We start from the raw sequence: 13,219 nt of genomic DNA on the forward strand, positions 1-13,219 counted from the left end.
CAAGGAGTTTTCCAGGCTGTCACTTCTTGTCTTGTTTATTCCCCCCAAATCTCTTCCCTTGATGAATAGTTTGGAACCTGTATTCCATATTTAGTGGTTGGTGTTAGACCTTCTCGGTATAGATGTGACAAGCCTGTGCTTCTCCTAAATCCATGGTAGTCATGGAGGAAGGTCTTTTGGAATTTGATATCTTTTCTTCCCTCATAATTTGAAGCTGAGGCTACAGATTCTCACTTCTATCTTGAGCTTGTTTGGCTAGGGATGTGGATAGATTCCCACACTGGCAGCAGCCATCACTCTCCAGACTCAGAAGCTCCTGAAACACTTGTAACACCTCTTTCTTTCTCAGAAACACAGTGAACTTTGCAGTTACAAGGGTATCGCCAAGATTACCTTGATGCTGTTACCAGAGAGCTATTTCTTGTATCTTTAGAGATGCTTAGTGTGCGATTCCACTCTTCTTTCACATAACCAACCAATGAAAAAGAAAAGCTTAAAAATATATTTTGCCTCCCTTCTTCCTCTTTTCATGTTTGCTTAACATAACCACCACCTAGCTATTAGGAGCTCTGTTCATCCCCAAAAAGCACGTTCCTTCGAAAATTATCTTCTCAGTTTCCACCTCAAAGTCCCCACATTTGCCTAAAAAAATAAATGAAATTGACACCTGGGGACCAGAGATGTCTGCTGCAAGATGAGCACGGGAACCGCAGGGACTGCCACGCGGCAGGGACCAAGAAGGGATTGCTCGAGCTTTGCGCCTCCCGGGAGGGCAGCCACCTGTCACTCACGGGCCAGGCAGCGAGCAGGGGGCGGGGCTCCGCCGCCATGGGGACACGGTCCCGCCCCTGGCAGGCCCCGCCCCCCACGCCGATTGGCCGCCCTTTGCTCCCTGACCCCGCCGCCGGGGCCGCGCTTCCTGCCGGGCGCTGAGCGCCGCCGCCCCCGCCCGCTCGTGCCGGTCCCCGAGCTCAGTCCCCGGCCATCCCCGCGCCCCAGGCCCGCGGGAGGATGCGGCGGCGCTCGCGCGTGCTGCTGTGCTTCGCACTGCTCTGGGTGCTGGGCATCGCCTACTACATGTACTCGGGGGGCGGCTCCGTGTTGGCCGCGGGCGGCGGCAGGAAGGTGAGTGTGTCCCCGACCCCCAGTCTCCTGTCCGGGTCCTCGGCTCCCGGGCGCCCTAAAAGCGCACAGCCGGGGCTGAGTTCCCCACAGGGGCCGCGTCTCGGAGCGCGTCCAGTGGCTGAGTTGGGAGGATGCGAGCTCACAAAGAGCAGCGCGAGCGGGCGCGCCGTGGATCCCGAGTCCCGCCGACCTCGCCTGGCTGGGCCACCAGGGGCCGCGGGGTCTGGATCTGTCCCCGACCCCCACCCCGAAGAGCGGCCAGACCCAGGCCAACTACCAGACGTGGCTTCCCGCGCCTGCCTTCCCGGCCCCATTCCGTCGCGCGGCTTCGGCCTCGCGGGGCGTGTTTCTCGCGGGCGCCGAGGGCCGGTGACGAGACCCTGAGGACCCAGGGGCTGCGCTCCGGTCTCGCGTCCTGGTCTCTGGAGCGCCAGAGAAGCCGGGTGCTGCCGTTCTGCGTCCCGGAGCTCGTGCTGCGCACTTGAGCCTAAGGGTTTTGTGGTATCTCCCGGCCCGTTGGCTATGAAAGCAGCGTTATCTCTTTCAAAGTTCTCTAACCTTAGTGACTGTAACCTTTAGAACACCACAGACCCATGGAATTCTGAGTTAAAGGATGTAGACCGCGGCGGGGTGGGAACCAGCAATCCTGAGGGGGACCGACTAGGGGAACAGACGAGGAAAGCGCCGGGCTGGGCCGCGGGGAGGTTCCCTCCCACCTTCGTCTTATTCATTCCTAGCTGCAAGTATAGACAGAAGTAGATGGAGGTGGCTTATTTGGCTCTTGGTGAATTTCCTGGATTCTGTTTTATTTAGAGTGGCACAACGGAAACTGTCTCCGTTTGCTGAATGGCTTGGTTTGCCCTGAGTCGTTTTAAAATTGTGCATATCTCTTGCTTATTCTAAGTTAAGAGCATGCATCCGTGGAAGCAGTTCGGTGGGATGATCTTTCGGAGTGATCTCTGCTTACCACCAGAATACCCTGGCAGGCTGTACCTTCTCTTTCCCGAGACCCGGACAAACCTGCCGCCCTTCAGAGAAGAAAACCACTCGGGGATCCCCATGGTCCAGATGGTCAGAAGGCAGCCTCCAACCCCGAGGCTCAGTAGGTGAACCGTTAGCCAGGTCTTCTTGTTAAAAGTCTTCAGATGCCTCTCCAGTGTGATCTTTAGCTTAAAATAAAATGTAAGAACTTGTGGCCTACTAGCATTATGTAGGAAAAGTGGGGGAAATGAACAATTATACATGGACTGGTGGTTTGGGATTCTATTCTTTCTGTCAACCAACAATAAAATTTAATCCTAGTGATTTGTCTGTGGAAAAAGAGGTGTGTAAATGCCAGAGCTTTTGAAATTGTAGAAGATGCACTAGCCCAGTGGGGTGGACCCTCATGTAAAAAGGAGAGGCCCTGAGACCCTTCCTGGATGGGGCAACTAGAATTTCTAATCTCTAGAAAACTGTTTCCTCCAAATTGTTTCTGTGGGTTTAGGCACCAGAATCCTCTCCACATATAGTTCCTCCTTATGACAAGAAAATGTGGTTGGTTTGTAAAATATGTGGATGTTTTAAAATAAAAAAGATAGTGGAGTATGCATATAGAGTCAGAATTTAAATTCTGTAGTTTGTGGACTTAATGTTTCTTCTCTTGCTCAGGTCAAGGCTCACTTCATGTTCAGTGCATTTCTTCAAGTCCTGGTTTTTTCACAGGGTATCAGGCTTCGGACTATGCTTTGGGGATTGTCTGAGGAATCTTGGTAGGATTTCTGCTGTTTCAGCAGCGCAGCCTGGCCCTTCACTGTGTGCCCTGCCTGTTAAATAACTCATTGCAGAACTGTTATTCTCCCATTTGGCAAAACCCAGAAAGTCGGCTCTCCTTGGATTGCAGATTTAATAAACCAAGCAGGAACAAGTGCTGAAAACCCACCGCGGGCATTTGCCACAAACTCTGGACTCAGTGCTGGGGCTCAGGATGTGTATGTTAAAGCAATTTATGGTTAATATTGCTGAAAACTTCATTTACATTTGTACAGGTATCCCCCCTTATGTGCCTCTTTCCCTGTAAATCGATGATGATTTGCACTTCAAGGATGGCTTTCCTTTGAGCATCTTAAATGCTTTAACATTTTAATCATGTTAAGTCTCCTTGGAGCCCTGATCTGTTGGCAGTGGATGTTGCTGCCAGAAGAGGAAGGGATTTTCTGTTGAAGTGAAGCTGCCTTTGGGTGAAGTGTGGCTGTCTGGGATGGAAAGGAAGGGTTTTCCTGTGGGAGAGTAGTTGGCACTGCTTGGAGAGTGTGGAGCCCACACCCTGTCTGTGCCCCTGCATCATTGGTGTGTAGCGCAGAGGCTGGCGTCACTCTCGTAGGAGTCCTAGGGTCCCAGGGTAGGGCTGTGAGCAGGCTCTTGCAGGAGGCGGTGGGGGACCTCAGGGCAGTGTGATTCTCTGTAAGAGACACTAGGATAAAATTGGAGAAGGAATTTGGGACTAAATTGTAGAGGGCTTCAGTTGCTATGCTGACTAGGGAACCAGTAACGGTTTTGAGTGAGAGGTAGACATCCAAGGGAGGGAGCTATCTTTCCGTCTTTGTTTATTACTTTCACTAATTTACCACATTTCTCTGAGCCTCAGTTTTTTCATCTTTACAGTACAATAAACATTCTTGTGCTATGGCCTTTTTCTGAGGATTAAATGCTGTTAGTAGGTGCTGGCAAATAGTATTACTGAATAACTGATAACTTAAAAAATGGATAAAGAAAAACTACACAACCTCTGAAAATGGAGGAAGCAGGAACCCTGAATGTTGCTCTGGCTTCTGGAAATTGGTTGTTTTTATTCCTCATTGCACCTCTGAGACTGATCTGATTGGTTCCTTTGGGGCTTGAGCTGGGAACTTTGAAGGCCGTTAATAGTCTGCATTTTGGAAAGTCTTGCTGGCTCTCCATCCAGCTGTGGTGCTGCAGTGGAATTCCAAGAAAGCAGGTGGACACAGATAAACCTTAAGGAAAATACAGTTCTCTGTTTAGAAGTTGTGGCTGTCTCTGGGCTCTCAAACACAGTGGGAACAGATTGTGACTGATTAACAGTGTACAAATATGGGCTCTATCCTGGCCCTCCAGCAAGAGTAAGAATGAAACTGCTGTGGTACGTGTGTGTGTGTGTGTGTGTGTGTGTGTGAGCGCGAGCCTACTGGGGCCAGGTACGGGTCCTGTGAGCTGGTGGTTTTACAGTGTCTGTCTAGCTCTTGGTGGGGTGGGCTCCTCTCTGGACCTGAGGAGGAAGAGATGGGGTTGAGGGGGGACGCACACACAACCGTTTGTTATTATTTCTCATTGCTGCTGCTCATGGTTCTCAGGTCTTTGGGCAGAGGGAATCACTTGGGGAAGATTCCAGTTTTAGGGTCTGAGTAGGTGAAGCTGCTGCCCTGGCTGTCATCCAGAGGCAAGGAGGTGGGGTGCTGAGATTGTCTGGGCAGAGGTGGGCAGCTCTGCCTCCCAGGAAGAAGACAAGTTGAGGGTGACTCCTGCCACTTTGAGGCCTCTACACCTGCCTCTGTGTAGTGTGCTAGAGTAGCTGTTACACAGGTTGGTATGCCTATGGATATGCCCTGGCATCTGGGAGTCAGACGTGTGACCTCAGAGATCCTTTCCGTTCAGCAGTAGTTGATTCTTGCTGCTGAGGTCTTTGCTCCACTATGGTAGTCTTGGATTTCTTCCTGGTCAGGTCCTTGATGCAGAATGACCTTCTCTGAGTGGGTTCTGGGCTGGCAGAGAGCTCTCCTGCCTGTTCATTTACCCTGAGTGCCTTGATGTGAGCTCACTCCTGACCCTGACTGGAACTTGACTTTGTTCTTTAAAGTTGTAGACTCCCTGACCCTTGGCCCTGTGCCTGATCTTCAAGATTAACTCCAGGTGTGGAGGTGCCAGGAATGTATAGCTTTGTTTAGAACACACACACACAAGCACGCACGCACGCACGCACACACACACACACACACCTGCTTTGTAAACCAAGTCCCAGAAAATCAGTCTTAATTTCCTTCATCAGGTGGGTGGTTCTGCTTCTTTCCTGTTGCACCGAATGAGACACTGGCATTTTGCACTCAGTCATACCCGTAGTGTGTGTGTGCTGGCATGTGTGTGTTTGTGTGTGTGGCATGTGTGTCACTTTACACAGATTGGCTTTCTCAGTATGCGGGAATGTAGATGGCTATGATTCATCAGGGCTGGATCTGGAAAATATAAACCCTGTATTATGGAGTCTCACTCGTGGGCGTCCATTTAAAAGGCTTTCCCAGGCCAGCAGAGTTCCAGGAGCTCCCATGTCTTACTGAGACCTACCATCAGAAAGAAGCAGCTGAGGGTGGCTGGCTGGCCACCAGGTGGTGACCAATCACTCATGGCCCAGCCTGTCCTCATGGGGCTGTCTGCTTGCTGCCCTGTCCCTTCTGCTCCTGTGCAAGAGCACCCCATGGAGCAGCAGTCTTTCTGGGGCACTTCTCCTGGATGCCTAGTTCTGTCCAGACCTGCAGTTTCCAGGAAGGAGGGGTGACTGGGAGGGCTGGGACAGAGTCACTAGGTTCCTGTTTGGGTTTGGTGGCCCAGGGTACTTGGGGCAGTGGTTGTCCTACTTCAGAGTTCCAGCCCCACACAATGCATGCTTGGGGCAAGATAGTTTGTCACAGGGGCCGCCCTCAGCATTGTAGGAAGTTCAGCAGCCTTACCAGGTGTCCCCCTTCCTCCTAGGTTGTAGCCAGATGTCACCAACTGTGAGCCTTGTCGCTCACCTTGCTTCAGAGGCAGCTGCTGGTCTCTGCTATGTCCAGCCTCTGCGATCTCTGTGTGCTCCTTGAGTTCTTTTGTTAAGTAAAAGGCCACCCCTACCCTTTAGTTTGCCAGTGGGTGGTCTCCACCCACAGTGTCCTGGGCCTTCTATTCATGTTCTTTGGTCTTCTGGATGGTGTGTGTGCATCCCTAGCTAAGTGTTTTGTCTGCTACTAAGGCCTTCCCTCCCCCAGATCTGTGGCTGCTGGTGCTGCCTGTGGCTTAGTTTGTGATCCACTTCATAGAATATGCTTGTGGAACCATCTTGTTTCCTGATTTCTGAGCTAAGTTATGTGAAATGCCAGGTTGGATTGGGTAGTGGTCCACTGTTAGGCACACTATGAAAAGACATCACAGACAGGAATGTGGCACACCTGTAATCCCAGCTGTTTGAGGGGCTGAGGCAGGAGAATTGCAAGTTTGTGGCACAGAGTGAGATGCCAGCCTAGGCAACTTAGCAAGGCCATGTCTCAAAATAAAATGTAAGGGGCTAGGACTGTAGCTTAGTGGTAGAACACTAGCCTAACATGTGTGAGCTTCAGGCTCAATCCCTAGTACGCGCCTCCCCCCAAAAAAACAAGAGGAGGAGGAGGAGGAAAGAAGGAAGGAAGAAAGAAGAAGAAAGAAAGAGGACATTTCATGTTTATAGAGTACCCTCCACACATGTCCCCATTAACAAGATGTCCTTGGGTCTTAAGCACCTGCTGCAGTGCAGGATCTCCATTGCTGTGTGATGTCTAGGTGTTGGTGGGGATGGGGTGTGTGTGTGTGTGTGTGTGTGTGTGTCTGTGTCTGTGTGTGTCTGTGTGTCTGTGTGTGGCGGGTTGTTGATGCATGTTTGCAGGAAGCTAGAGGCCAACACCTGCCCATTGTCCCTGGCATTAGAGAAGCCATTCTTGGAAATGTGGGTAATGTTGAGTCTCTGTGATCAACAGTATTTGTGGAAAACAGAATGAAGGTGTGACTTCGTTGCCTCCAGTCACTTAAGGCTGTGGATTCTGGGAAATCATAGCTCCTGCAAGTTCCCCAGGTAAGAGCATCCAGCTGCCATTCCCAGAGGCCATCAGCATCATTAAGGGGTTGCAAGTTGCTTTGTGAACAGTTACTGTCCCTGGTGCTTCTAAATGAGACAGCTAGGGTAGGTGGCTGCCTCGTGGGCAGCTCTAGCTAATGCATTTTGCTTCCTTGAAGGGTACTGCCCTGGGAAATGGACATGCTTTGGATGAAGGGTCTTCTCTCCCAGATAAATCACCTGCAGGAGCTTGAGGAACTGGTGCAAATTAAAGGCCAGTGTTTTGAGCTGCCCATAAATTCAGTGGTCTGTGATTAGGATTTGGGTAAGTGGAGATGACTCTCATTAGGGATTTATATGGCTGCCCTGGATGAGCTGGTTGGCCTACCTGGGGTGCCTTGAAGTCCCATTGCCCTTGTCCTTCCTTTCTCAAGGTTTTCCCTGTGACCCAGATGTGGAGATTGCTTTGTGATCTTCAAACCCCCACCCCCTTGCTCGCCCTGCCTATCCCCTGTGCCATGCAGCTCACCAACTATTTTGTCCTCCTGGCTCATTTTTGGTCATCACTGAGTTTCTGCACCTGTAATATTCCTTTTTCATCTGCTCCAAGATGCCATTATTTGTAAATGCGCTTTTACTTTATGTCCTGCTGGGAAAGAAAAACACTGTCCCTTGAACCAAGTTACAGTGGTTTATCAGTTAACGTTTTTACTTTCTACTTATTGAAAGAGCTCTTCCAGACTTAATTAGACATCGATTTTTCCATATATCACTTTTACACAGAGATACAAAGGAAACATAAGTGGAATGCATTGGGTTAGGTGTTCCTAAAACTTTCTCAGAATGCAGCTACACTGAGTCACTTTTTGCCTGCTTTTCTCAGAGTTGTCCACGGGGCCACCAAAAGAGGTGGTGATGTATCATTCCCGAAGAAAAATCCATAAAGCATTAAGAGCTGTTGGTTTTAGACCCATAAGATAGATTGGCAATTATGTATTTAGCCAAGCCAGCCTTTGACTGGTGTGAGAATTTTGCCGAACTCCTCAGATCACCATCCATTCCTGTCTCACACTGACTTGGTTTCTAGGGGTGATGTTTCTGGATTTTCTTTTAAGCCATCCACATCTGCCCAGCAGATTTTTGTTTGAGTTGGCAGTGAAGCAGTATGGTCTTTGCTTGGCCCATAGCATCTTCAGATGCCACTGATGGAGATGCATCCCAAGGAGGAGAGGGCATCTCAGAGTCAGCCTCTAATTTGCTCACCCTTGCAAGACAGCCTGCCTGTCTGAAAGAGAAAGCTGGAAGCTCCCATTGGGATTTGTACATCCACCTCTGTAACTCCCATCCTGGAATCTATGTAAACAGAAGTATTTCTCCTTTTTATTTCTGAGCTTCCCTGATGAGCCTGTGCCAGTTCAGAGCAGCTTTGGGTGTTTCCTGTGTACAAGTTACCATACTGAGTTCTGGAGTCTGCAGAGGAGCTTAAAATCACTGAACAAGCAACATTTTTTTTTTTTTTTTTTTTTTGGTACGGGGGTCGAACTCAGGACCTTGCACTTGCAAGGCAGGCATGGCACCACTGAGCTAAATCCCTGGCCCAAGGAACAGTTTTTGAGAGAGACTTTTTTTGAAAAATTGAACATAAGTTGAGTAAGGTTGGAGAATAGATGAAGTTAGGTATTACTGCTTTATTCCTAGTGAAAGTCACTTGGATTTGCAGTTGTAGACTTCCTTATCTTTCAGAAATAAAAAGTCAAATATTTATGGATGTAATGACATCCAATGAGGAGAGATTATAGAAGAACAAGGTTGACCACATGTATTAGGGCTTCATGGGGTTCATTAGGCTATTTCATCTTTGTGCACTTTTGAAAATTTTATTTAAACATTTACATAAAGATAAATTTAAGTGAATGTGCAGCTTCAGTTAATGAATTAGTTGAAAGTAGTACTTTTTAAAAATAACACTTTCAGGCTTTGTGACCAGGTGAGCCTCTTGCCTCTTCCTTAGTTCAGGAGTGGTCAGTGAAGCTCTCACCTCCTCCATGGTTGGGGTGGTCTCTGAGGGTCCTTCAGAGGGTGCTTTGGGGTCCAGTGGAGTTCATTAGTTGCCATTTTTCTCTGTAGGAATAGTCTGGCTGCTCAGAAAATTGCCCCTCCATTGAGTGCTTTGGTGGCAAGTATGTGTCCAGGTGGCTGTGTGGTCACTGTGGTCAGCAGCCGACACATTATCCGCAGGAAGTCTGAGGACCCTGATTGTGCACTGCCTGCCTGCCATGCCATTTGCATGTCTATCTCTGTGTCAGGGTTTTCCTTGTTCAGATGTTCTGCTTACTTTTCCTGACTTTTCATGGGGACCTGTGGATGATTTGGAAGCAAGGGTGGGAGATATTTAATAAATATTTATTATTCCTTTTTGTTCCCCTAGTGGATGTTATTGCAGAAGCCACATATTTCACATTGTATTTGTAAATGAGAGTTTTTGGCAAATACACAATATGTCATATTTTCAAGGTGTCATTAGTCACCTGGTATGTTAGCCTTCCATTGCTGTGACATAATTCCTGAGAAGAACAACTTAAAGGAAGAAAGATTTATTTTGGCTCATGGTTTCAGACGTTTTGGTTTATGCCTTTTGGCTCCATTACTTTGGGCCTGAGGAGAGGCAGAACATTTTGGCAGCAGGAATACAGGGAGGGGGAGGCTGCTCACCTAATGGCAGAAAGGAAGCAGAGTGCAGGAGAGAAGGGGCCAGGACATACCCCCAGTGACCTGCTTCCCCCAACTAGGCCCCACCTCTTAAAGTTTACAGCACCTTCCATTGATGCCATCAAATTATGAATCTATCAGTGGATTAATCCACTGAGCCCTCATGATCCAACCACCTTCCTGAAAGTCCTACCTCTGAACACTGCTGCACTGGGGACCAAGCTTCAATATAATGAGCCTTTGGGGGATATTCCAGATTCAGACCGTAACAAGCTTATATCAGCCTTGTCACTAAAACTTTCAGAACCATTGCTTGTTTGTCTAACTTACCAGTGTGCTTGGAAGAATGCTGGGTGGATTTCTTCCTGCACAAACACATGCAGTTTCTGACAGACCTTTAGGCCTACAAGGGCAAAGCTGGGCTGAAGTCTCAGTGTTCTTCCAGCTCCCTAGAATATGGCTTTGAGGAATATGACTGCTGGCTATCTTGGTCTTAGAGCATGTCCCTAAAACACCCAGATACAAACAGCAGGTTTCTCTCCTGTGGATGCAGAGCTGCAGCTTTAGGAAGATGCTGATTCCAGGGCTGATGATCGTCTGCTTAACCTTCATTGAAATTGCTAAAGTGGAGGAGTGAGAAGTTGGGGGCTGGGAGCAGAATGTTTTGGATTCTTGGGTGGTCTGAGCTACAGGGCAAGGCTGGGCATCATGAGAGGGGTATGGCTGTGACCACCTAGGCGTCCCAGACAGGCTCTTGGAGGCATTCTGGGCCGTGGTGGGAAGTTTCTGCCACAGGGCTCTCCATTTGCACTTGGGTAACCCAGAAGGCCACACATAGTATGTAAGCATCAAGAAATAACCTGCACCAGTGTACGTCAGGAAATGACCGCACACCAATGTTCATCAAGAAATAACGTGAGCCACTGAACATTTTTGAGGGAACATGAAAGGGGATGTGAATGGCCTTGCCTGGTCTGGGATGAATCTGATATTGTATCTGTCAGCATTGTAGCAGTGTTGTATTTTAGAATTTCTCTCCCTGATTGGTGGTGGAGAGTACAGGGTATCGTTTGCTTATGCTGGCCCCAAAGGGTGTTTCTGGTAATTGAGAAAATTTGCTTTTTAATCCTAGCGTTATGCATCATTACCAAGTACACCAAGATGTTTGGAAGCCATGGGCTCAGCTCATTGTGTGTCAGTCCTTGTTTTCGGGCACTGCAGACAGGAGGCAGCCTTGGTGGAGAGGGTGTGCTCAGGAGCTGCCTGCAGAGACTCAGTTGCCAAGACCCAGGGGACAGATCTGACACTGAGCCTGCAGAGCAGTGTGGTGAGGTTCTTCAGGCAGTGGGTGCTCTGCCACCTGGCCACCTAGGGACTGGTGCTGGTGGGAGGGCCAAGTGTTGCCAAGGCAATCTTATCAGACCACCCTGGGGATTTGGAAATGGTTTTGCCTGTTTCTACCTTGTGGTCTGATAGCAGGAGCCCAGGACACTTGGTCATGGGAGCTCTGGATGGCACAGCTGGCTCTGGAGCATCTCAGGCTAGTGTGACATGGTGGAAAGAGCCCGTTGGTTCCCGGGCAAGTCACTTAGCCCTTCTGTGCCTTTTCTTCACTTGGCTCTCTGGGGTTGATTGGTGAGGAGTAAATTAGTAAGTGTAAAATGCTCAGAATGGTGCCTTATACTCATGCTCACATAGTAAGTGCTCAGTGTTAACAGCTGTTGTTAGTGTTAACCGGCTTGTTAAAGGTGTCAGGATGCTGAGCACCCTGCAAAGTGCTCACCAGCCTCCCTAGTCTCTGCACCACAACCAGACAGACAGACAAATGTCCCACAAACACAGGTTGTTCTGGAAGAAGTTGAGGATGAGGGGCCCCTATAGATGAGGAAATAGAGCTCAGAGTGGGAAGTGTCCCCTGATTTAAAGCTGCAGGCCTGACCCTCACCACTCCATGCTGCATCACCACAAGATCATTTCCCAGTTGCACCCCTCCATCTCTTGTAACTTGTCTTTGAAAAATTATACCAGGATCTGTTTTTTAACTAGATGGTTATATGATTAATTTTTAAAACTTTTAATTGGCAATTTGGTTTTCTTCACCATCTTGATCTGTTATTATCTGAATATAGCATGTTATTTGAAAACTTTTCCACAAGATTTTAATGGGTAAACATTCTTTTAGCTTCATTAGTTCAGTTTCTGGATTGCTTTTGACACTGTAGGTGAGTGACAAACAGAAAACAAATTACTAATTGTGGCAGCGCAACAAAGTCCCCTGGTGAGGACTGAGGACTAGTTCTGTCAGTTAGCTAAGTGTTCATATGGTTTCTCTGATACTGCTAATTAAGACAACTTAAAACTAGATTGCAGATTAGTAAATATGCTCTGTTATGATTTCAGGAAAGAGTAATCCAAAAGACCGGAGGATGTGGCGATGCTGACTGTTGTAGGACAACACAGTGCCATTCCCTAGACCTGCTGTCATTCCTGAGTGGCTGGGGAGCTCAGCCTCCACTCCTCTTCATGAAGCAGGGCTTAGTGGATGCAGTGAGGTGCTGGGGGTGTTGCCCAGGAGCTCTGTGAGGCTCCTTTGAGTTTCTGGCCAGGCTTCTCTGAGGTAGGAGCAGACGCACAAGTGTGAGCTCTTAGGTTAGGGATATAAATCAAGGCTCAGAAGCCCCTGGGAGCTGCTGGGAGGCAGCATTCTTTTCTTTTGTGTGTGTCTCTTCTTTTGATGGCCTGGAGTTGTCCTGGATCTTGGGAAGTGTGGTTCCTTGTTGGAGCTTTGGAGCTGAGTGAAGACAGAATTGTCGTGTGTGGGCCCTGCTGTAAGGTACTGTGATGGTCGGAGTCCGGTAAACATTCCCAGGGCACTGTGGACAGCTGGAGTGAGCTGATGGACAGCTGTTGTGTCGTTGTCTGGCTCCACAGGTGCCAGGCTGGTCGTCTCCTCCCACAGTGTAGAGCTGGCCCACCTTGAGATCCCCTGTGTGCCATCTCCACCTCTAGGTGGCTCTCATCCCTCCCCCAAGTGCTGAGCTGCAGGAGTCTGGTTCAGACACTTTCCACATTTTCTGACATTTGTTTATTCCAGGAAGGGAGTGTGGCAGCTGTTGGCTGTCAGGAGAGAGGCCTTGTCTCTGAGCCCTACACACACACAAATAGTGCAGGAGTCAGGAGACATCCTGTCCCCAGCTAGTAGTCAGGAGTCATGCAGGATGGTGCACACTGAGGTGCTAGGTGGCACCTGGGCTGATGGTGCAGGGCTATGAGCTAAGGTGACCTTTTAAGGTTGCCTACAGCCCCCTGACGCTTGTGGTGTGTTAAAATGTCTCAAGATTTAGAATCCCCATTTTAAGACGTTGGTTTCTGCTTCAGAAAGTGATCCTTGCCGTTAAACAGCTCAGCGAATGTAGGAGGAGGTAGTCAGCATTCAGGTTTTGTTTTCAAGGTAGTAACAGTGGGTGCCCTACTGTTTTATTTTGTGTATCTGGATTGATTGAGACCAGCTATAACTGTGTATGCCAAAATGAAAAATTCCCATGGGCTTCTCTT

The 13,219-nt window shown here is 48.8% G+C and overlaps 1 protein-coding gene across 1 annotated transcript in view; it reads left to right on the plus strand.

Annotated features, from left to right (window-relative positions):
• Positions 1 to 906: 906 nt before the first annotated feature.
• The window catches only part of Galnt2 (polypeptide N-acetylgalactosaminyltransferase 2), a 141,473-nt gene continuing 129,160 nt past the window's right edge, over positions 907 to 13,219 (plus strand). Inside the window, exon 1 of the mRNA XM_004854680.3 lies at positions 907 to 1,125. Coding sequence (XP_004854737.1) covers positions 1,012 to 1,125 — 114 coding nt within the window. The 5' untranslated portion in view covers positions 907 to 1,011. The remainder of the gene's footprint in view (positions 1,126 to 13,219) is intronic.

The sequence above is a fragment of the Heterocephalus glaber genome, unplaced genomic scaffold (genome assembly GCF_053883595.1).
Source record: "Heterocephalus glaber isolate CG9 unplaced genomic scaffold, H.glaber_assembly_v1.0 deba00001472, whole genome shotgun sequence".
In the NCBI taxonomy this organism is placed as follows: domain Eukaryota; kingdom Metazoa; phylum Chordata; class Mammalia; order Rodentia; family Bathyergidae; genus Heterocephalus; species Heterocephalus glaber.